The sequence below is a fragment of the Cercospora beticola genome, chromosome 6, assembly GCF_033473495.1.
Source record: "Cercospora beticola chromosome 6, complete sequence".
In the NCBI taxonomy this organism is placed as follows: domain Eukaryota; kingdom Fungi; phylum Ascomycota; class Dothideomycetes; order Mycosphaerellales; family Mycosphaerellaceae; genus Cercospora; species Cercospora beticola.
In genome coordinates this window covers 2352321-2375097 of record NC_088940.1, presented here as the reverse complement: position 1 = coordinate 2375097, position 22777 = coordinate 2352321, and the positions used below count along the sequence as shown (strand labels likewise).

General features: G+C 53.1%; 11 protein-coding genes across 11 annotated transcripts; 7 read left to right on the top strand and 4 right to left on the bottom strand.

The window, feature by feature from the left end:
* Positions 1 to 502: 502 nt before the first annotated feature.
* RHO25_010012 (uncharacterized protein) lies at positions 503 to 1834 on the top strand (the record flags this gene model as incomplete). Its single annotated transcript, XM_023601534.2, has 3 exons — positions 503 to 625; positions 675 to 1439; positions 1490 to 1834. The coding sequence occupies 3 exons, from the start codon at positions 503 to 505 to the stop codon at positions 1832 to 1834; spliced, it is 1233 nt and encodes a 410-aa protein (XP_023453293.1).
* Positions 1835 to 2300: 466 nt separating this feature from the next.
* Positions 2301 to 3095, top strand: RHO25_010011 (uncharacterized protein; the record flags this gene model as incomplete). Its single annotated transcript, XM_023601533.2, has 2 exons — positions 2301 to 2395; positions 2474 to 3095. 2 exons carry the CDS (start codon positions 2301 to 2303, stop codon positions 3093 to 3095), a joined length of 717 nt encoding a protein of 238 aa, XP_023453294.1.
* Positions 3096 to 3727: 632 nt separating this feature from the next.
* On the top strand, positions 3728 to 4503 carry RHO25_010010 (uncharacterized protein; the record flags this gene model as incomplete). The annotated part of the gene is made up of 2 exons (XM_065603236.1): positions 3728 to 3765; positions 3969 to 4503. 2 exons carry the CDS (start codon positions 3728 to 3730, stop codon positions 4501 to 4503), a joined length of 573 nt encoding a protein of 190 aa, XP_065459308.1.
* A 979-nt stretch (positions 4504 to 5482) lies between these two features.
* On the top strand, positions 5483 to 6911 carry RHO25_010009 (uncharacterized protein; the record flags this gene model as incomplete). The annotated part of the gene is made up of 2 exons (XM_023601532.2): positions 5483 to 5698; positions 5760 to 6911. 2 exons carry the CDS (start codon positions 5483 to 5485, stop codon positions 6909 to 6911), a joined length of 1368 nt encoding a protein of 455 aa, XP_023453295.1.
* Positions 6912 to 6965: 54 nt separating this feature from the next.
* RHO25_010008 (uncharacterized protein) lies at positions 6966 to 7923 on the bottom strand (the record flags this gene model as incomplete). Its single annotated transcript, XM_023601531.1, has 2 exons — positions 6966 to 7688; positions 7747 to 7923. The coding sequence occupies 2 exons, from the start codon at positions 7921 to 7923 to the stop codon at positions 6966 to 6968; spliced, it is 900 nt and encodes a 299-aa protein (XP_023453289.1).
* A 1408-nt stretch (positions 7924 to 9331) lies between these two features.
* RHO25_010007 (uncharacterized protein) lies at positions 9332 to 9895 on the top strand (the record flags this gene model as incomplete). The annotated part of the gene is made up of 1 exon (XM_023601530.1): positions 9332 to 9895. One exon carries the CDS (start codon positions 9332 to 9334, stop codon positions 9893 to 9895), a length of 564 nt encoding a protein of 187 aa, XP_023453290.1.
* Positions 9896 to 10589: 694 nt separating this feature from the next.
* ADE13 (adenylosuccinase ade13) lies at positions 10590 to 12567 on the top strand (the record flags this gene model as incomplete). Its single annotated transcript, XM_023601529.2, has 5 exons — positions 10590 to 10687; positions 10982 to 11281; positions 11334 to 12063; positions 12116 to 12264; positions 12318 to 12567. 5 exons carry the CDS (start codon positions 10590 to 10592, stop codon positions 12565 to 12567), a joined length of 1527 nt encoding a protein of 508 aa, XP_023453291.1.
* Positions 12568 to 12765: 198 nt separating this feature from the next.
* On the bottom strand, positions 12766 to 13242 carry RHO25_010005 (uncharacterized protein; the record flags this gene model as incomplete). Its single annotated transcript, XM_023601528.2, has 1 exon — positions 12766 to 13242. One exon carries the CDS (start codon positions 13240 to 13242, stop codon positions 12766 to 12768), a length of 477 nt encoding a protein of 158 aa, XP_023453298.1.
* A 456-nt stretch (positions 13243 to 13698) lies between these two features.
* On the top strand, positions 13699 to 14796 carry RHO25_010004 (uncharacterized protein; the record flags this gene model as incomplete). Its single annotated transcript, XM_023601527.2, has 2 exons — positions 13699 to 13961; positions 14022 to 14796. 2 exons carry the CDS (start codon positions 13699 to 13701, stop codon positions 14794 to 14796), a joined length of 1038 nt encoding a protein of 345 aa, XP_023453852.1.
* A 1408-nt stretch (positions 14797 to 16204) lies between these two features.
* Positions 16205 to 17535, bottom strand: RHO25_010003 (uncharacterized protein; the record flags this gene model as incomplete). The annotated part of the gene is made up of 6 exons (XM_023601525.2): positions 16205 to 16311; positions 16367 to 16416; positions 16465 to 17119; positions 17180 to 17249; positions 17301 to 17345; positions 17401 to 17535. 6 exons carry the CDS (start codon positions 17533 to 17535, stop codon positions 16205 to 16207), a joined length of 1062 nt encoding a protein of 353 aa, XP_023453850.1.
* A 1628-nt stretch (positions 17536 to 19163) lies between these two features.
* RHO25_010002 (uncharacterized protein) lies at positions 19164 to 20530 on the bottom strand (the record flags this gene model as incomplete). Its single annotated transcript, XM_023601522.2, has 5 exons — positions 19164 to 19301; positions 19396 to 20115; positions 20194 to 20229; positions 20341 to 20390; positions 20467 to 20530. The coding sequence occupies 5 exons, from the start codon at positions 20528 to 20530 to the stop codon at positions 19164 to 19166; spliced, it is 1008 nt and encodes a 335-aa protein (XP_023453847.1).
* Positions 20531 to 22777: the final 2247 nt, after the last annotated feature.

Here is a 22777-nt window from a genome sequence, read left to right as displayed (position 1 = left end):
TACGACATCGTGGCTCTGAGTCACGTAGGGCTCGGTGCTGCAGGGCTTGATAATGTAGGGTTCGGTGATGGCATTGGCGAGGAACAGTTGTTGCATGTCTTGCGAGAAGCATTGAGTTGCTGCACGTGTCAACGCCGCGTGGTCATTCTTCAGCCACGCGTCATGTGCTCGGAACCTCAGAAACTGAGACTCGGTTCCACTCACGAGGGCGGAAGAAGGTCGATCACTTCAGAAGAGGTTCTCAAGTGAAGAGATAGAAGTGAAGCGAAAGTAAGGAAAGTGGTCGCGTCTTGGCCGGGGTGCTGATCCCAGTCAATGTTTGAAGCTCAGAGGCAAGCTGTCCCAACTCACCAACAATTCTTCCGGCATTAACCCAAGCCGCTGCTCACAGGCATCTTCAGGAGATTCTATTCTCTGACGTCGCTTGGAGATGATGGAGAGTCCTATCTTGTACACTAAAGCGCCAATATAAAACGACTGCACGCGTTCGAGCACAGCAACCATGGATTCCGCCGATTCAATACCAGAGGAAGTGTGGGACGGGATGGAAGTGATTGCAGAGCAGTCGCAGGTGGTGTGGTGGATTGCCATTGGAGCCACGATGTTATCGGGATTCGTTCTATGGGTACAGCAGCTGAATACGCACACTCGGAGTCAGACTGACACTTGTCTAGCTCTACTCAATAGTTTGGCTGTTCGCTCCCTCTCCACGTCCGCCGACCAAAGCTGAAAAGCAGTACATTACTGTGACTGCCGAAGGACAAATCTCACCTCCACAACCACTTCCCTGTTGGTACGACAATCATGTTGCGGTTAAAGAAATGTCGCGGAAAGGCCTCATACCCCGCGAAGAGTCCCACCAGATCACCGACGCCGAATGCTTCATGACACTTGTGATCCCCGCATACAACGAAATGCACCGATTGAATGGGATGTTGGAAGAGGCAGTGGAATACTTGGAAGAGCAATACGGACATCACGGAACACCGAGCAGGAGTAGTAGCAATAGCAAATTGCAGGCCAGTGGACAGCAGGGAGATCCGCGAAGAGGGTGGGAGATCATTCTGGTCAGCGATAGAAGTACGGATAAGACTGTCAATGTTGCTTTGAACTTTGCGAGGACGCATCAGCTCAGCAAGCCTCCGCCGACATACAAGGGGCCATGGATAGGAAATGGCGGGGCTAAGCCGACGACTATTGCGCCTGGCACGATTCGAGTAGTGAGCCTGGAACAGAACAGAGGGAAAGGCGGAGCGGTGACACACGGTATGAGACACGCAAGAGGAACATACATTGTCTTTGCAGACGCAGATGGAGCAAGCAGATTTACAGATTTAGGCAAGCTGGTCTTGGAGTGCGAGAAGGCAAAGGACAAGAAGGGAAGAGCTGTGGGCGTTGGCTCTCGAGCGCATATGGTTGGCACAGACGCTGTTGTAAAGGTGAGCTCTTTGGTGAAGCCAGTTCCACTCGCGCCTACTGACCTGCTCAGCGATCCGCTCTCCGCAATCTTCTCATGCGCGCTTTTCATCTCGGAATCTGGCTCCTTACAACGCCCAAAGTGGCTCAGATCAAGGACACGCAGTGTGGCTTCAAACTTTTCTCGCGGCCGGCTCTGCCTTATATCATTCCATATATGCACTCGGAAGGCTGGATCTTCGACGTAGAAATGCTCATGCTGGCTGAAAGCGCGGACATACCAATGGTGGAAGTGCCAATCGGTTGGAAAGAGGTCGTAGGGTCAAAGTTGAATGTCATCAAGGATAGTATAGGCATGGCGGTCGGCCTTGCGTTGCTGCGCGTGGCATGGGGTACTGGAATTTACAGAAGAGATTAATTCCAACGAGCTGGAATCTGGTCGTGCTTGAACCCGCCTGCCGCTAAGGAGCAAGACAGAAACCGTGCCCAACGCTGCGTACTCTGTTCCGGAAGTTCGAGTGCTCTTTCGATCCTTACCCTTTTCTCTGCCCAGAGCTGTGTCGCTAGGAACACTCTGTCTCGAGAAGCGCACTGGGCGTGGAAGCATTGTCGCGGTAAGTGCTCGCCATGTCTCCGGGTCCCTGTTTCGCTTCACGAGAGTCACTAGCATTGTATCGCTGCATGCGCTTCTTCGCCCAGACATGGAAGCCATGGAGAACCAGGACTTTTTTGGGTCGATCCCTTCACCTTCCGGAGAGCTTAAACGCCCCTGATGGGCCTGACCCATGTCCCTTCGCACACGCATAAGACGCGTCGTACTTCGACTGAACGCGTTGTTCCTCGACTGACCTTGTCGACGAGATCTGTTTCCACATTAGTGCACAATGAAGCGCGAACGCGAGGAAGACGACTCAGATAGCACAGCCATGCCACCACCATCGACACCACCACCGTCAACACCTGATAAATTCCCGCCACCGTAAGCCACTACGCTCGCACGTCGCCATTCGTCGACACAATCTCCTAGTACTCGGCACCTGGCTGACAACTTATACAGAAGTGCGTATGGTGAAACGGTGCAGATCAAAGTCGGGACAGATCGCACCAAGACATTTACTGTGCACAAATCAATACTCACTTTCTACTCTGGCTACTTCGCAGCTGCCTTTCGGCATGGAAACGCATTTCAGGAAGCCGAGACAGGACTCTTTAACTTGCCCGACGAAGATGTCAGGACTTTCGAAAAATTCGTTTGCTGGCTCTATAGCCGCCGGATCGACCTTATCGCTTCGGACAGCTCTTTTTTCGTTCTGTCCAGGTTGTGGGTCCTCGGCGATCGTCGACAAGTGCCATTGTTGATGAATGAATGCATAAACATGTTCCGAGACATGATCGTCCGCATGTGGAAGATACCTACAGCGTGCCTGCCGCTTATTTACGAAAACACAATGGACAGCTCGGCTTTACGCCAATTTGCTCTGGACATTATTGCGAAGACGGGCACCGCAAAGTTCTTGAAGGAAGGCAATGAATCTTTTGTCAAAGAGGCGCTGATAGATATCCTGAAAATTGTCTGGCAGGATGATCACAAGAGGTGGGCCAAGCACGATGTCGAAAAGCTGCAATTGTGCCCGCAGTACCATGTTCACGAAGAAGGTGTGACATGCAAGAAGGAATGATCTGACGCCCTCAGTCGAACATCTGCTCCTCGCCAGTGCGCTCTGAATCCAGATCTTTGCATGCGGATTGACATTTGGAAACGCGTTGGCTACGACCGGGACCATGTGGCAGAAAACGTCTGTTCATCGAAATCGGCCTCGGCGTGCAGGAGAAAATCGGAGCGTTCCTGCTGGTGTAGATCACAGTTTGTATTGCAAAAGGCTGAAGTATGCGAGACATAGTTCACGTTCCCCCGAAGCCCTTAGCCACGCAAAACGCGCTCGACCAGAGATCCCAGCAAGAGGTGGAGTCAGACAGATGTTGATGATCGACATGAAGCACAGAGTAACAAGGCACAGCTTATGTTCAGCCTCGCCTGCTGCATGTGCTGAAGTCGCAGCTCTATCTTCACATGATGAGAGAGTGAGCGCCAATAGTGAACCGGCAAACCTGTCCAAATGTGCTTGTAGTTGTTCAGATTGCAGCATGTGAATGCAGGGCACTGCTCATGGCACGTGCGGCACAGACAAACAGCAGACGATAATGCACGACTTGCATGAACATACAGACACGACCTTGCAGAGACTCTTTCGCTTTGCACATTGAGTGCTTCTTCTCTTGCACCCTTCAATCTACGCAGATATCTGCAGCAATGGCGCCCGCATCAACGGCATGCACATCTCCACCAAGGTCAGTCACACAATTCACCGCAGTATGAAAGCCGCGAACTCGCTCCTTTCAACAGGATAACTGACAAGCCGTCTTAGAAGCGCCTACGCCGAGACAGTGCAAGTCAAGATTGGGCCAGATCCGGGCGCGAAGGTCTTCACGATCCACAAAGGCATTCTTACATTCTACTCCGGCTAATTCGAAGGCGCACTCCGCCATCCCAGTACGTTCACAGAAGCACAAGACGGCATCTTCTGGTTGCCAGATGAAGAGATTGACGCCTGGGAACGATTCGTGCTGTTTCTGTACACTGGGAAAATCGACTTGACCGACCCTCCGCTCGCGATCGCCGACTCACCCAACCCTTCTGTCGACGTGCTCTGTCGCCTCTGGGTACTGGGAGATCGCCGCCAGGTTCCATTGCTCATGAATAAATGCATCGATGCTATTCACAGCGAAGTCGTCCATACCTGGTGCCCGCCAGTTCACATGCTGCCGTACGCCTACGCCAACACCGCGCCTGGTTCGGCTCTTCGTCGCTTTGTTTTGCTGCTTACCGCCCGAGCTGGCGAGTTGGCATTCGATCCGTCTATTGCCCATTTTTTTGACGAAGAATCTCTCCGCGATATTCTCCGGCTCATTTGGAATATCGAAGACATTCGGATTTGGAGACCACTTGAAGTGTTTATTCTCAAAACCTGTGCAGAATACCACAGTCACGGAGCGGGTGAAAGGGAGAATTGTGGAGAGGAGGAGTAGCAATACATCATGTTCGCGCCACGATTCACATCCTATTGGATGTCTCGCATGATATGAGAAGTTGGACATTGGCTGCGCGATGGAACAGACACAGGCACTGCTGAAGCTACGCAGCGCGATACCGCGCTTCGCAGATAGAGTGTTGCTGTGGGAAAGACGCATCTCTCTCCCGATCACTTCGTCTTTCGAAGCTTCTCTCGTCAAATAGCCTCAGAGCTACTTCATTGATAAAACTCCAGACAAACATGACGTCTCTCCATACTCCGTTACAATCCTACGCTTCTCTTACTATACATGCTCGTCAGACCCGATTTCCGACATTCGGGCAGTGTACCGATTACCGATTGTGATCAACGACTGCAACTACCTCCTAGTGATCCTCAGTGTGGCAGCCCTGGCATGATGTACCGGACTTGGGTCCGTTGCAGCGTGCAGGGTGCGGTTATGACTGTGAGGACCTCGAGTACCCTTTCAATCCTCGTGTCTCCGCCTTGTGCAGCGTAGCTAAGGCGCTCCGTCTCGACAAACGAAGCTGCCGCGGGATCGGGTTCGTGAGAGAGGTCGCAAAGTGAGCGTATCGCCCGGTTTCTATTTTGCTGTCCGCAGCTAGGGTGCGGCTAGAATGCAAGCCACGCATAGCGTTGCTCGGTCAGCACCATGCACACAGCGAAATCTCACAACAACACGAGAGTTGATGTGACGTGACGGTTCGAGGATAAGAGAGCAGAACCAGGGACGAAACATTCTCGTTTAGGTACCGATGAATAGGAGGCTTGGCGTTTGGCGTGGTGGATGCCAGAATCGCTGCGGTGGGCCTGATACCCGCCCGTGAACGTCCGCGTGCCTCTTTATCTTCGCTACGCGACCAACTGCCAGCGTCCGCACACTGCACCGGCTGTCCTCCTCCTATGGACGTAAACATCTTCGCACCGCCTGCGAGCCCTCCGAGTCCTGGCGACTACACATCCTGCGCACCGTGATGTCGGCCCTTGTGCCTCCTGCCGCCAACGAGCGATTCGAGCCGCCTGCCCTGGACTTGGGAGATCATCGCAGTAACATTGCTTCGAGCGTGCGGAGCGGCGCCCCTACCACGAATAGCATCGTCAAATCCAGCAGATGGGCGCGGAGGACAATTGGGCTTTTTCTGCTCACCGTCACCATCTTGGCCTGGACCAGCACCAACTTTCTCGCGAGTGTACGGCCCCCCTTAGTTCCCAATCCTACATGAGGGAGACAGCACACTGACATACGAGCAGTCCATCTTCTCCGACGATACCTACTCGAAACCCTACTTCGTCACCTACGTCAACACAGCATTCTTCATTATCCCACTGGTACCGATACTGATCAAGAGGTGGCGCGAAAATCCCGAAGCATTCAGGGCATGGATAGACGAGCTGCGCATGCGCGCAAAGGGCAGATACTCTGCTTTGAAGCAGGAAGAGGGAGAGAATGACCGCGGCTATCACGAGAGTCCCATTTTACGCAGCACAAGCGCGCTCCTGGACGAGCCTGTTGAAGGGAGCCAGGTGCTCAGCGGTAAGGACTTGGGCATTCCACCTTCGGACGCTGCCGAGGCGCCTCTGACGGTACTGGAAACCGCGCGACTCAGCTTGGAATTCTGCCCTCTCTGGTTTCTGGCAAATTACTTTGTGGCAGCGTGTCTGCAGTACACTACAGTGGCCTCCTCCACCATCCTGACCAGCACGAGTAGTGTCTTCACACTCATATTTGGAGCCATGTTCAGAGTTGAGCGCTTCACAGTGCGCAAATTGCTCGGCGTGCTTGCGTCGTTGGCGGGAATTACTCTCATCTCGTGTCTGGATCTGTCTGGTAAGACAAACGACGATGAACATCGAGGCGACTTCCCGCAAAAGTCGCTGAAGGAGATCGCAATCGGAGACTTCATCGCATTCCTCTCCGCAGTCATGTACGGACTCTATGCTGTTTTCATGAAGAAACGCATCGGAGACGAAAGCAAAGTCGACATGCCGCTTTTCTTCGGCTTCGTGGGCCTCATCAATGTCCTCATTGCCTGGCCTGGACTCATTATTCTGCATTACACGGGCGCCGAAACATTTCAGCTACCTCCGACTGGAGACGTGACACTGGTCGTCTTCCTGAACTCGGCGGGGAGCTTGATTGGAGACATTGCATGGGCATACGCAGTGCTATTAACCTCGCCCATCGTCGTTACCGTTGGCTTGAGTCTGACGATACCACTATCTCTGATCGGCCAGATCATCCTGGACAACCAGAGAGCGGGGCCGTGGTACTGGTTGGGAGCATGCATCGTGGTTCTATCGTTTCTTTTCATCAATCACGAAGAGAAGAAGGACGACGACATACCTACGCCTGCGGCAGGCGAAGGGCCCAGCGCAGAAAGACAGGACTTTCTAGCGCGATGATGATCACGTAATAATATGAATTGGAAATCCGCAATTTGCTTCAATTTCATCTTGCTATTCCATGTACTCTGGCTCGGCCCTCCTACTGCGCTTCAGCAGCTCATACGCCAACCCATTGATCTCCAATATCGCAACCTCGATCTCGGGCTTATCGAGCAAGCGGTTATGCCATCCTAGCGTATCTGCCACTGCTTCTCGCATATCTTTGTCGGAGGGAGGCGTGGACGAGTATACGACATGTATTGCCTCCGCTAATTCGACCGCATCCCAGTGTCGAGTCAATTGAATCTTGAATTTATCAAGACAAAGCGCTTTCAACCCGCCAACTCCGTACTGCTCAGCAGCAGCATACATTCGGGCATGCAAGACTAAATGAGGTTCTTGCGTTGCCAGCGGTGAAGGCTCAGGCGGGCTAGTCACCATGCTTCGATTTGCTTGCTGGCGCCTTCTGGGCTGGTTGGTGTTGTATGCTGTGTATTCTGTAGCCCCGAGGGGCATCGCATGCATTGTCAGAGCGGAGTCTGTACGCGATCTGAAAGGTGGTGAGAATGGTGATGCCGGGCCACCGAATGCGCTGATAGCGGACGTTCCATATACGTGGCCATAATTTCCTGCATCTGTTCGCACGCTCGTGGCGTCGGAACTATGTCTTGAAGCTGGTGTTGCGGGATCTGGAAGCCGGATGATGGGGTCGTAGTCTAGGAGATAGAAGTATTCTACTATGAGTCTCACGACTTCATCGTCTTCTGGTAGGGTTATTTGTCCTTCGACGCCTTCCTGAACTTGAGATCAGCAAATGAATTTGTGGTAGCACAGCGCAGTCGGTATATCTTACCCTCCATCTTCCTTCTTTACAAGCCCGATAAATGAATTCTGACCTCGGACACACAATTGCGCGATGCACCGCGTGCCTCGTACCCTCTCGCCCAAAAACCACAAGATCCGAGAAGTCCCGAGACTGATATATCGCAGCGAGCCCAGCAAGTAGATCTTGCTTAGATCGTTCTCCCATAGTAAGAGCTGAGGTCGATCTCATGCAACCAGGCCTCAAAATGCCTAGAAAGGAAGCGTCGTCATCTGATGAGGCAGAGCTACAGTTAAAGAAGCTACATAGCTCTGTCTGTGTTTCTTCTTTGCCATTGCGGCTGTGCTCTTGTACCCGGACAAGCCTGCGAAACGCAGATCAGGGAAGGGAAGGATCGTGCTATTCTGGTCTTTGTGGCTCGTAGGATTAGTTAAGATTATGGTCATCCATCATGGGCGTTCCTTGAGTACATTCGGAGAACCATGAAGCTGTCGTGCATATGATACGATGGAGTGCGATCTTTGCGCTCTCAATGTTGACGTGGTCTTCTTAGTGTTTCTCAGCGACAGTCTTGCCTTGTGGAATGCGGCAGTCGTGAAGCGTGGGTAAGGTGTAGATGACCTCGGAAGCCTTGGCGTTCTTAAAATAGCCGGGATTCTACGCTTTCCAGACTTCACGCATCCTCTTCCTCCTCTACTTTGCACAGATCGTCCATGCTCTATATTGTCAAAGCCAAGCGTGTTGATTCTGATATTACCAAATCACAGACAAGGCGACTACACCGGATCGTGCGCCGATGTCACGATAGCACAAGACAAGCGAAAGTTGACGAATGGATCCAGGAAGGCCATTGCAGAACATGGGATTCAACACCGCGTAGGACGTGCTCATCGTATTGGTGACAAGAGCCCAACACCATCATTGAAATTATTCGTCAAGCTTCATCGAGCATACCAAACTTTCTCAAAAATTTGTGGCCTCACCCAAATATGCCTGCTCCGTAGAGACGGCTACGTTCAGAGCCATCAAAGGTACGGAATTCAGGTCGTAGCTATGCCGATGGGTGGCACAGAGCTGGCCATTACAGATTCACTTCTTCGTCTCGGTTGGATGTTGCGAGTGGCGACGAGCTGCTTGCGGAGTCAACGGGCCTCAGACCTCATCTTGCAGACAGAAATGACAAAGTGTACGAACTTGCACCACCAGCTTCTGCAAGTGCCAGAGAAACGTAATCGCCGGCATGCCTGCTCGTAGCCCCTCAGTCCTCATTTTAGGAACGGAAGTCAAGGTGGAAAATATCTCTGATGAGATTCGCATCAAGTGGCCTCGACATGCGGGGCCAAAGTGCTTCAGTCCTCGTTCCAGAGATGGCATCGACGAAATAATGGAACTCCACTGGACAGCCAGCATTCAGTCATCCTCATTCTCTTTAGGAAGTGGTACTCGCCAAAGTCAGTTCCTTGAGGACAACGCCCACAACTTCATATACTACATGCCTCCCACTGTGCTCCCACTCCTAATATCATAGCTTCGCTCTCGCATTGCCCGATACTCAAGCATAGCCAATCTCGAAGTTTTCAGAGACAACCCACACACACTCACACACAGAAGCAAGATGGGAGGCCTCTCACCACTCGCCCAACGCTTCTCAGAGATTCACCCTGACCGCGCCCCCGTTGCGATCCACAACACCAGCTCAGGCCAGATTGGAATGGCCGAGAATGCCCAAAGACAGTACGATGAAAAGCGTGCCTCACGTCTCCGCGAGGTTCCCCAGCCACCGAAGGTGCAACGCGGCAACAAAGTGCTCTGTTCAGGCAGCAGAGACTCCATCCTGCGTGACCCCTTTCATCGCGGCAACCCAGAGGCAACGTACAGCCTCTCCTACTCTCGGTCCTACGAGCAAGGCGCTCTGAAGGGCACTCCTTCCGAGCGGCCCCCTAGTATGCCCCTTGGAGCGATCAAGGAGTCGGGGCCAAGGTGCCACAATGAGCGGAAGTGTGATATGCACGCCAAGGGGTATACGGCGGAGCAGACGCTCATCTTGGCGAGAGAGGATTTGTTGGAGGAGAAGCCTGGTCTCGTGTTGGGGATTGGTGGTCTCAAGGCTCAGGATCACGATGATGATGCCGAGTGGGAGGATATGGAGGATGGATCGACTGTGATCCGGCGGAGATGAGTTTGGGGATTGATCCAATCTCCATGAGATTGATGTGCACTGAGACACTCGGTGAGAGCATTTGAAAAAGTTTTGGAAATGGGATTTCTGGGGATTGGCAGATCTGGGACCGATCGCTCTGAAAGATAGATCTCTGCGTAGGCATTGAATGGAACGATGTCAATAAATTTTATGCTGCGATATTCAGGAGATGGAATTCGTGAATCCGCGCACGCAAGCGGACCTCGGGGGCTAGACGCGTCGAGAGCATGTGGGCTTCGTTGGGCACACTTGCACAAGATTAATAGCGCGCAAGAAAGATGGAGAAGAAACTGCTGGAAGAGGACAATAAGTGGAGGACGATAGTGGAGGACCGACAGCAGATTGCCAAAGCTAAATCAAATCGAGTTAGAAAGCTCATCAATTGACAGTGGCTTTCGCCAAGACATATCCACAATTGATCGGAGACCGTCCACTTCACCCAATACAACGCTTTCTAAGTACAGATTCCAATTTTCAATCGCTGTGACACGGGGATAGATAGGTACAAAGTTCTTCGAGGTACTTGCTCTGCGGTACGAGCAACAAATTCCTCACTTTTTGCAGTTAACCTGTGTCGTCTCTCGCTGACTCAAGAAGATTTTCGCTAAAACTCGGAATCCAAGAATCCTTCCCCAAAGCTTAAGTCGTGTGCAGCACAAATTTGGCCCGCGAAATGTCGACTGCGTACAAGATGTTCGATGGTGTACTGAGTCCTGGCGTTTCTGGACAACCGACTTCCATGATGACGACCGACCACCATGTTTACAACAAGTAAGTGTATTTCAATGCTTGCAAGATTGCTGGTTGGAAAAATGCCGTGCTATGACACATTCGACAAATTTTTGCTGTGCTGCTGCGAAGTCGGATTGATATGAGGGGCGTCGCGAAAAGGCGAGATCCCAGCTCTGGTCGTGCTTGCAGCAACAAAAGATCAAAGGATGCGCTCGAGTCGATCATCTGGTGGCAAGAGCACCTGCGGCATTGAGAATTGGGTCCGGCGCCGAAATCCTTCAGGCGGCATGCGATTGGCATTGAGACATGGGCAAATGGACTAACTAATCGCAGCCCCCTCAACTCGAGATACTGCTCGACGGAGATGAAGTACATCTTCTCTCCCCACAACCGCTTCAGCACATGGCGCCAACTTTGGGTCTACCTCGCAGAGTCCGAGAAGGAGCTCGGTCTGCCGATTTCAGATGTTGCCATTCAGCAGATGAAGGATCATATCAGCATTGAAGGCGACGAGTTTGGTGCTGCTGCTATCGAGGAGAAGCGCAGACGTCACGATGTCATGGCCCACGTCCACACGTATGGCGTTGTCGCACCTGAGGCAGCTGGTATCATTCACTGGGGAGCCACGTCATGGTACGAATTCCGTCTCGTTGATAGGTGTCTTGCGAAGCTCACGAGTCCCCAGCTACGTTACCGACAACGCAGATCTCATTTTCCTGCGAGATGCTCTTGACCTCATCTTACCTAAGTTGGCAGCTGTCATCCAGCGCCTCTCGGCTTTCGCAATGGAGTACAAGGATCTGCCTTGCCTTGGATACACTCACGGTCAAGCAGCTCAGCTCGTCACAGTCGGAAAGCGCGCATCCCTCTGGGTCACTGACCTCCTCCGCAACCTCCGTGGCCTGGAGCGCCAACGCGAGGAAATCCTCAATTCCTTCCGTGGCGTCAAAGGAACCACTGGTACGCAAGCCAGCTTCTTGACAATTTTCAAGGGCGATCATGCAGCTGTCGAGAAGCTTGACGAGCTCGTCACCGAGAAGGCAGGTTTCAAGAACGCCGAGATTTCTACCAGCCAGACATACTCTCGCTTGATTGACGTCGATGTCCTCCACGCATTGAGCTCGTTCGGTTGCGCATGTGAGCGCATTGGCGGCGATATTCGTCACTTGGCCATGTTCAAGGAGGTCGAGGAGCCGTTTGAAGCCGACCAGATCGGTTCGAGCGCGATGGCTTACAAGCGCAACCCAATGCGTTCGGAACGTCTCTGCTCGCTCGGAAGGAAACTGCGCAACTTCTCTGCCGATGCGGAGCAGACTTATGCTTCTCAATGGCTTGAGCGCAGTTTGGATGATTCTGCGATTCGAAGAATCAGTTTGCCTGAGTCGTTCCTGAGCGCTGATGCCTGTTTGATCTTGGTGGGTACCTGTCTTCCACCACTCTCGTTGCAGATTGCTGATTTGAATCTAGCTTAACAACATCTCAAATGGTCTTGTTGTCAACAAGGCTGTGATCGCCAATCGCATCGAGCAGGAGTTGCCTTTCATGGCCACCGAGAACATCATTATGGCCCTCGTGGAGAAGGGCAAGTCAAGACAGGAGGTGCATGAGGAGATTCGGTAAGTCATCAGTCCTTCGTTCATTGTCGACAATACAGCTAACCGAATCGAAGTGTGCTTTCTCACCAGGCCGGCGCCGTGGTTAAGCAAGAAGGCAAGCCAAACGACCTTATCGAGCGCATCCAGAACAACGAGTACTTCCAGCCTATTCTGTCTGAGCTCCCTGCACTGCTCGAGCCTTCAACGTTCATCGGCCGCTGCCCTCAGATTGTCGAGAAGCTGGTCAAGGATGTGGTCAAGCCAGCTCTCCAGCCTTACGCAGCAGATCTGGCGAACGCGCAGGTTGCTGAGTTGAGCGTGTAGATGCGGTTCCTTCGGGATGGTAGATGAAAAGGGGCAATGACTAGAGCGGACGACATTAACGAGAGTGGATGAACGACCATAGACGTCTGTACATACGAAACTGATTCAGTCATGCTTGTCTCTGCTCTGATTGCAAATTTCAAGGCGTGACTTCTCGCCTTGAGCATCCAACTGTTCCGCGCGCTATACCGAGTCCGCTCATGACCTCGTAAAGGGCCACGGGTCGTTCCTACCCCAATACAGCAACGAAGCTCCAACTGCCAGGTAGTTGATCATTGTGATCCCATGTGCCGAAGCCAACGCTTCATATCCATACTTCTTCACAATCGCGGCATCAGCCAACGAGCTCAAAGCGCCATACAGCACCGCAAACCCCAGCGACCTTCGATCGCGCGTATAACATGCCAGCGTCAAGATCAGAGCTCCATTCTGAATATTCCTGAACGATACAGCTTGCACCAGACCCTTTTGCGTCTTTTGGTTCTGAGTTAAAGCTTTGTTCTCGTCTTCGACCGCGTCGATTTCGAGGCCGTAGCCTTTACCGAAGGCCTTCGCGTCTGAGAGACCGCCGATACCAGAGATGATGAGTTCGGAGCAGCCGACGAGGATGGCGAGACATTCGGCCGGTGGCGGGAAGTGCGCGAAGAGGCCTTCGCCTGGGTATCGTGAGGCCATGATGGACGACTGGTTGTTGCTATGCGACTGGTGAAGAGATGGGCGGTGCACTGAGCTCATCAATGACGATCAACTGAAGCAACAGGAAACAGGTCAACAGCGAGCTCCCAATGCGGTCTAGCGTGGGCCAATGCTGGAGCTGGCAGACTTTGGGACGCGGCGACAGTCGGAGACATTGGAACGGAGCTCTGGAACGTCGTCTTGTCTCGCACTGGCCGAGGGCATGATGTCAAGCTACCATCTGCCAGCGACATGTCCACAGCATCTCCTCAACGAGGCTGTGGAGTCACAACGGCAGGAAGTCACACGACACGCGAGTCCGCACTCGCGTCTGCTGCCTCTCTTCGCTCTGGCCGAAACTCAAAGGCCGACTCCAGCCGACCCCCATTGCTCATGTCGACAGGTCCAGAATTTCTGATATTGAGCAACGACATTGTCTAGACATAACAACTCCTCATGGCAGACCAGCGATACATCTTCAGCAACAAAGAACTCGAAGTCTATTTTGACAGGATATGCCTGCCGGAACACAAGCGAGTCTACGATGTGACTGGACTCTCCAACGATGATCAGCTCGAATTCCTGCACCTGCTGCAAAAACACCAATTGGTCAAAGTACCATGGGAGAACTTGACCCAGCACTATAGCTGGCACAAAGTCATCAATTGCAAGCCCAAACACCTGTTTCGCAAGATCGTGCGTCAACCAGGTCGAGGCGGGTAAGTCCACCTATACAGTAACGAGTCGCGTGACATGAGCCTGCAACTAATATGACCTAGCTACTGCATGGAAGCCAACCCCTTCTTCCACCACGTCCTCTTAAGCCTCAAATTCGACGTCTACATGTGCGGAAGCCGCATCTTCCATGCCAAAACCCAAACCTACGGCGGCTTCACCCACGTGGTAAACCTCGTCACAATTGCTGGAACGAAATACCTCCTCGACGGCGGCTTCGGAGCCCAAGGTCCCTCTCGCCCCATGCCTCTCCACCACCGCGAAGTCCTAACCCAAATCTATCCCGCCCAAATGCGTCTAATCTTCGACACAATTCCCCAAAACCTCAACAGCAGCCACAAAGTCTGGCAATACCAATTCCGTTACTCCTCCCCTTCTCCCCGCTCCTCCCCAGCAACTTCTCCGGATCGAAGACAAGAACCCTGGCAAACAATGTACTGTTTCCCCGATATCGAATTCCTTCCTGCCGATATCGAGGCCATGAATCTCGAACCTTGGCTTAGTCCTCATACATTTCTCACGCACAAAGTCGTCGCTGTACGATTTACTACAGCTCTCGAACGGAATGGAACTAAAGGACCTGCGTCTCCTTATGAAACGGAACTGGAAGGCGAAATTGACGGGGCTATAGTTTTGAATCACGATGTGCTGAAATGGCGACGCAGAGGACAAAAAGTCGCTGAAATTCCATTTCGATGCGAAGCAGATCGCGTAGAAGCGCTAGGGATGTACTTCGGGATCACATTGAGTGAGGAGGACTTGGAGGGGATCAAAGGGACAGCGGCGGAAATTGGGGCTGGGGCATTGACGCATGGGTGAGATGAGAATCGAAGTAAGTGTTGGTCAGAGGGAAATGTGCTGTGTTCTGTTGGCCAGACTTCGCTTCCGAGACCGCTTGTAAATAAAATTTGTTTAGAATTGAGGGAGAGGTGATTGGAAAGTGGAGAAAAGGATTGTACATACATTGGAGAGTCGACTTGTCAACATATCAACATCAGCCCATGATATGGCTTTACTTCCTCACGCGCATCCTTCGCTGCAAGGTCTACATATATAATGCATGAACAACAAAGCATTCCGCAAGGCCAACACATCATGCATCACGCATGAAGAACGTGTCTAAGGCTGTACAACAATGAAGGCACTGACTGACAGCACAGCACAGCACAGCACATCACAGCACCGAAGAAATGGTATTTGACAGGCAGATCTGCAGCCCGTGCGAGCTTCGACAGCCCACCACGTGGCAATGTCAAGGTCATGGGCATGAAGGGAAACAACAAATGATGGCCAAGTTTCTTCTTCAGTATCATCCACAAAGGAAACCCTGGACAAGTTCTGTGACATCTGCGCGCTGGCAATTTCGACGTCACTTTGCGATCTGATGGAGTACGGCCAAGGTAAGTTCAGACTCTCCTGTGTCATGCCACAACGACGGCTCTTGTCACTCAACCTCTGATAGCGAATTGTTTTTCGTTGAAGGATGCACATATTATTCTTGGCAGTATTTTCTTCCGCTCTTTTTTTTTTCTCATCATCAAAAAGAGCCACAGGTTTTGGTAAGTAGCTGATATGCACACATGCTCGCTCGCTCGCCAGCTCTTTTGCTCCCGAACAAGTGAAACCATCACAGGAGTCGCAATCGACGGTCCCAGCACAAAAGCTGCTTTCCTCCTTCGTGCTACACCCTCGTAGTAATCATCAACATTTCATCGCTACCCGCTCCATGTGGCCAATGCATCATGTCAATATCAAAAGTAAACGCCAATTTGTATGCTGAGCTGAACAAGCATAAGAGAATCATTACGCATCTCCGGAGGTCCAAGTGGTCGCATCCGGATTGCTTAACTTCGTGGGTATCGAGCAGGACCGCCCATGTATGGCTCAAATCCAAGTCAGGGAAACGCCAACGCTTAGAGTGCTTGCGAGCTCCATTGAAGATGTGTTTGTTTACATCCAGCTGTAGGTGTGGATGTCATGTGGCCATATCCTGCAAGGCCTGGAGCACAGTCCGCGAACGTAGTAATGCATGAGGCCAATGTGCCCGGGTAGTGTGATACTGGCCAGTATGGATAGCCACATGATGGATCATGACACGAACACAAGGTAGTGCGATCCATGCCAGAGCGCCAATGACGGCCAGTGTGCCTCCTAGAGTGCGGTTGCACATATCCATAACGGCCAAGCCCACACCGGAGTCCAAATTGTCCACGAAATGTGGACGCAATCACCTCCTGCGGCGGTCGCTAGAAGAAGTGCCAGACAAGCCACCAAACACACTGGCACGGTTTGTGCGCGAGGATCCAGAGCTGGGTTGTGGGTTGCTTGGTGCAGCTGGCGCGACCCGTCAGTACGGGTCTACGCCTTGAATTCGCTCATGTGAACTTACGTCGACCAGCATATTGATCGTACTGCTGTGCGGGAATAGCACCGTATGGACTACTAAAGTCAGTAATGCGCGAGGAACAATGACCTGGAGAAGCGAACCTTTGCTGTGGTGGACTCGCAATGGGCTCACGATCCCGAGCGGACACGGAGGACACAGTGGCTGCCGGACTAGGGTAGGCGTACCTGGCGGGGTCTGCATAATCGGACTGAGGAGGATACCTTGTTTCCCTTGGATCACGACCTTGTGGAGGCGGTTGTGGATATCCTCCTGCGCCATATGGATCGGCGCGACCTGGTATTGATGGAGCAGTCTCATATCCGGATACCGGTACAAAGTAGTTGCCCTGTCTCACGTAGCCTGGCGGGGCTCCATCATTGGACTGCTGGTAGCTTGGAGCATACCTAGGTTCCTGACCATATGCACTGGTGACGGGAGGCTGACCAAAGCCGGACATGTTGGTATCCGCAGGATATGATGACCTACCGTCCGGCGCAAACCCTCTACTTTCAGAGGGAAATGGTCGGCCGTCAGGCTGATATGGGGCACGGCGATCCGGTGCAGGATAGCTTCCTCTGCTGGGCGCAGGCGGGTCCACCTGCATTCTGTCCACTGGTATCCTTTCCCGTTCACGCTCGCGTTGGGATGGGGGCAAGCCATACGGTCCATCCATGTTGGGCGAGTCTCCTCCCGAGCGTTTTTGTGACACCCTCCCCGCACTGGAAGCGTGGTATGTGGAAGAGCCCACATAAGGTTCTATTGAGTCGTCAGGTACTGTTAACCCCGATTTGATACTCATGGTAGGGCTCTTGCTACCTCTTGTGCCTGTCTGGCGCTGCTCCTGCCTCCATCGTGCAGAGTCTGCGCGCAGATCCGCAATCATTGCCTGCAGTCACGGTTAGCGAAGGAACGACGTCTGAGGGAAGGTGCGACACACTGATGTCAAATTCCGGTACGCCTTGATCCAGTAGCCTTGCACGCCCTGCCACGTAGTTAGTATTGCTTGCATCCGAGTGCCCTCAGTGAGAGTGGCTGACCTGGTTCTCGCCGGTTCCCACACCGGGTCGGACGGTCGCATCGTTGCCCAGGTATCTCTGGATGTCTGCGGAAATCACATGTCGGTCGATGCCCTCTCCCGGCACGAACCACTGGCGGGCGATCTCCTGAGGCATGGTGGGCACGCCGTTGGTCCTCACAACAAACAGGCACTGGACGACGCGGGCAGAGTCCTCCTAGAAATGGATGGCAGTGGGAAGAGGAAGCAGCAGCACTGAGGATGCAGGCTCCTGAGAGCACCGGTGCGCCGAGAGTGGATCCGGTGTGGGCAGGTCCTGTGATATGGCGGAGGAGAAATAGCAAGACGCCAAAGAGTCGCAGGCTCTGGCGGACCGTGACGACAGACCAGCAATGCCCGTCTTGGGCAGCGCTGAATCGGAGCAGTAGGCCAACTCAAAGCACGCCAAGGTTCAGCAGATCCGGGACTGTCGATGAGACAGGCTGGGGAATGGGGAGGGAAGTGATATGCGACCAAAGACGAAGCGCGGATGTTGATGTAGAAAGATGTGTGTTTCGCAGCGCAGCGAAGTGGCAGGCTGATGAGAGGGGCGGCGTGCGTGGGACAGCGGACGGGTGCCCAACGAGACCGTGACTTGACAGGCCTGTGCGGACACTGCAACAGGCTCAGCGCGAGCTCCGCCGCTGATAGGCTCCACCGCCCACGGCCACCGCAGAAGTCCACACGCCCACACCGACACCGACCAATCGAGCCGACGCGGGTGGCTGTCGCAGTCGAGCCGAGGAGACGCTGGCCCTGCTGCGCTGCGCGATGAGATGCGAGACGAATTGCAGCAGAAATGACGGCAGCTGCACTGCGCGACGATGCCTTTGTGACGCTGGCAGACAGCAGCAGGCGTGGCGGGCGCGCTGGGCCTCGCCGTGAGTGGCTCCCGCCGTGCAGGCCTGAGTTGGGCAGCAAGGCCTTGCATAACAGCGGCAACCTTGGTGCCACACCATCACCAACCTCTGACCGGCCGCGCTCGCCCAAACACCGGCTTGCGCTGTTGACTGACTGCCCTCTGACTGGCCAAGTGTTCAAGTGCGAGTGCGAGTACCGCAGAGCGTCGGTCTTCCCACGGCCACTCTCCAGCGACCGGCCTTCTGTCCGCTGCGCTGACCACGACCGCCACAGCGCAGCCTGTGGACTACCTTTAACGGGCCCAGACGTCACGCACGTTGTGACAACAAACACCTGCCAGCGCAAAGAGATACTTCCCGAAGCGACTTCCTGCGCAATGATCGAGCGTGTCCAGATGCGGCGCGACGGCATGCACCATGTCTCGTCTATGCACGTCTCGTACTACCGGGGCGTAGAACACTTCCCCACGAGCACTCCTTCTACCGCGATCCACCTTTCAACAGCAGAGCACCTGCACAGAACTGCGCTGCGGCAGCGACATCTCGGTCTCATTCGTCCCAGCAAGACACCAGACGCAACGTGCAATTCAGCGCATGTCGTGTCCGGCTGCCATTTGTCACGAGCAGAGTCCGCGAAGGCTTCGTCCGCAGTGTGCATGTGCATTGCATAGCGCTGTTCAACCGCGCAGGCAACCCACGTCGGCACCAGGAAGCCCGGTGTTCTTTAGGCATCATTCTCACTTCAGCGCGTCTATCTGCACTACCCAAACGACACAAGAGGACGTCGCAGACCGACACTGGCCGCGTGTTGTCTGCCCGAGCTATTCGCATTTCGGGAGCTACCCCATCCGTCTCCCCAATATGACACAAGCGACTGTCTTCAGGGTTAGAGCCTGGCGCCTTCACGAGATGCTTCAACCCGAAATGCCCATCTCGGAGCGTGTACATGAAGTTCGGCGCCCGACTTTGCCTGGATAGCGATGGCAACTTCATCTCGCGTGAGCTTGACGAGACGGCCCTCATCCTGAAGTATCGCGCCGTCAGTTATGTGTCAAGTCAATTTCCGAAGAACCAACACCAAATCAGGGCATGAGCGGCGCCGGGCAAGAGGTACTCACCTGATGTTGTGGTAGTCCACCGCCGTCCATCGGGAACACCTTCACGTGTTCGCCCTTCGTGAGCCCAAGCGGATCATTGGCATCAACCACCAATTGTCGATCATGGAACGCCGCAGATGTCACGGCATCCACCGCCTGCGCGCCCTGCAGCCTCAATGGTTTCTGCGCACGCTTCGTAGCCGCGCGCACAGCATCACGGTAACGGTGAATCCATGCGTGAACCTTCGGATATTGCTTCTCGGAGAAGTACGCTTGGTCAGGCATCAAGTCGCCCAGAAACCATTCGAGTGCCCAACCCCCCTCCAAATCCGCAAGCGAAACATTCTCCGTATTCCCTACCCACGTCCTCCCGTCCGCGAGCAACGCCTCAATAATGTCAAAACACTGGCGCAAGTGGACTGTGCCTTCGGGCTTGATCAGCTGAGGATTCCGCTTTTGATCCGCCGTACGAAATTCTGCGCGATCTTTCGCAAACTTGGGATCTTTGAGCATGGGCAGATCCTGGGGAATCTGCGACACCACTTTACTGAACACACTGACGTCCACCATAAGCTTCTGCAACAGACCTGCCAGACCCGTGGTCTCGGGCATCGAGAGGCCAGGATGCTCCGCAGACGCCGGGAACAGCTCCTCAAGCTTGGCGATCATTATGCGCGTATCGACGTAGACCTCCCGACCAATGGCCATGACCGGTGATCTGCGATACTTGACACCCAATGCCTAGTAGAAGGAAGTTATAAAGTGAGTATATGCTTCTCCTTGGGCGCATGTGGATTCAAGCCACACCGATCAACTCACCTCCATATCCGGGCGCGGGAGTATCGGTGGCTGAAGCTACTTGTTCGCAAGCCTCTGATCAGCATATGTGCCGAGCCGTGCCATTGCTGTGAATTGATACCCAAGCGGCTGGAGCTTTTTTGCTGGGATCAATAACCTTATACGTACACATTCTGCATATGGGATGTTTCGCAGCGCGAGGTAAGATGTCATTCGGCCTGGAGTTCACATATGATCAGCTTCTCGGCTTTCTCTGTATCCTCGTCGATATATTAATGTTGGGAGTACACATACGCCCGTACGGTGATGCTCGGTAATGGAACAGGACAATTTCGTTGGGCACATTGATGCCCGACATCTTGTTGCTCGTTCGTGTGGGTGCTTCGTTCCGTCTTGGTCTTCCTGCGCGTGCTGTGGCGTTTGGATATTAGACCAGTAGTCGTAAGTTTCTGTAACAGTTCCTGCTTAACTATACATGAACGTGGGATGTGACTGTGAAAAGAACGAAGTCAAACGCATCTGGACTCGCTCCTACCGAAGGAGTTAGCCGTAGCCGACACCAGAACGACGATCTTTCCTCGGCTCACAACTTTCCACTTCACAAGTTCATCAGACTTCCCGCGTCGATCTTCGTCCACACACGTGTGGTCGACCACGTGCTCTTTATTGATTCCTTTCATCATCGTCAAGAATTTAATATATGAGACTTCTTCTACGTTGTCTGTTCTTGTCGTCTGTTTGTTCCTCTTACCCGGCGATGCACAGACACCACGTCTCCCATCATTACATGGAAGCAGTGATATCGCAGAACACAGTACTTCATTGCTCTTCACACGCCAGTATGCGATAGAATATACGCGAGCCAGAAGTTCAAATGAAAAATGACTCGCATTTTCCTTTACCGGCATGAACTGAAGCGACACACGCAAATAGACGACCGAATATGCAAGGGTCTCACGTCGACGTCTGCAAACCGCTCCGCCGGACGTCTCGAGACGAACGGTTTCTGACAGGTCCAATGCCGTGGATTCTGCTGAGACGTTGGACATATATGTTCGGCAATGTACTGCTGCCCGAAGACGGTGAGATTGAGTTTCTGCGTGCCTTTGAACGAAGATCGTTGTCGGAGGGCGGTGCATGGTGCATGGAAAGGTATGGTATGCGGACGTGCCGCTGAGGTGTGATCAGAGCAATGGCTGTGTGGTTCATGTGGCTATCTTAGGAACCTGAGACAGCTATGACCTGAGACCGCTATCGACGCCTCAGCGTATGGCGGTGCTGCGTGCTCGAGAGGGCTGGACTTGGGGGGCGGTGATGCTCAAGTTCAACAATTGGAAAGGTGCTATACTACTGCCGGTCATCGCCGTGCTGTATGGAGTAGAGGAAGTTCCGCAGCCTGCCAGCCACAGAGGACGACCTTCTCCATACGCAATCGCTGTCAAATGTAGAGGAGCGATGGCGTACGATACCTCCAGCTGTCGACCATGTTTTTCAACCTGTTTTGACCAACGATCGTCGAGCTCGATTCTGGCACGATCTCGACAGCAACGCCCCTTGTGGCTGTGACCTTGATCGAAGAAGGGCGAATGTACAATGAGGCTCATGCACTGCTCGAAACACAGGGAAATTGTTCTCGCCATGATCGGTCTCGAGTCCGTCCATCAGCTGCGCCACAGGAATCGCACCCATTTCCCAGTCTCACAGCCATGCGAGTGGCACGCCGTCCATCATTTCCGTCACAATCGCCAACAAAGGCGCTTGAAACAGCTCAAAAGTGGCTGTTCTGTCGCACGCCAAGTTGGCCTGCTCCAACTTTTGCAGCGCAGATTGCACGCTTGGCGATGACGACAGACAATCAAGGCGCAGCACGCGCCTGCTGTTTTGTTTGGCGATGATGATGAAAGTGTCACAAGCTTTAGATTCCCTTTCCACCTATTCACAAGAAACAAAGTGAAGCTCGCGAAAGGGGATATATACCTTGCTCCATTCCTCTGCCTCCGCTGAACCAACAAGACATCGCATCCACTTCTTGAACCAAACCAGGAAACAACCCAATCATACGCCAAGGTTACCTTCTAAGCTTGAACTCTACCTTCACAACACCGCAACCATGCCTTTGATGTACACCAAGGTACGTTCTTTCCCACCTCTGGCTTCGCTCACGTCAGCGACAGATCACTGACATGCTCCACAGAACTGGGGCAACAAGCGTGTCGGAGGCGGCATGCGCGTCGACAAGCACGGTGTCCACCGCAACCCATTCCGCTTCAGCCTGGGCAGGCTCAACTGCTTCCGTTAAACATCGACTGCCGAACATGCCGAACACGAAAGAGGCATTATGAGAAATACTCATCACGACGACACGAAGTGGAGACAACAGCGAGGAGTATCGAGCGATTGTTGCAATAGATGATTCATTGTATGATGGACGGAACAAACAGCACGGTTTCTGTGAGAAGAGCATGGTGGTTTTATATCATAGCGAAGGGTAAAATACCAAATGTGAAATTGAACGAAGTTTTTGACAACCATCCATACTGTGTTGCAAGTGCGAAGGGTTATTACTGACACTGCCAAACCGAAATGGTTTATCCAACGACTGGGA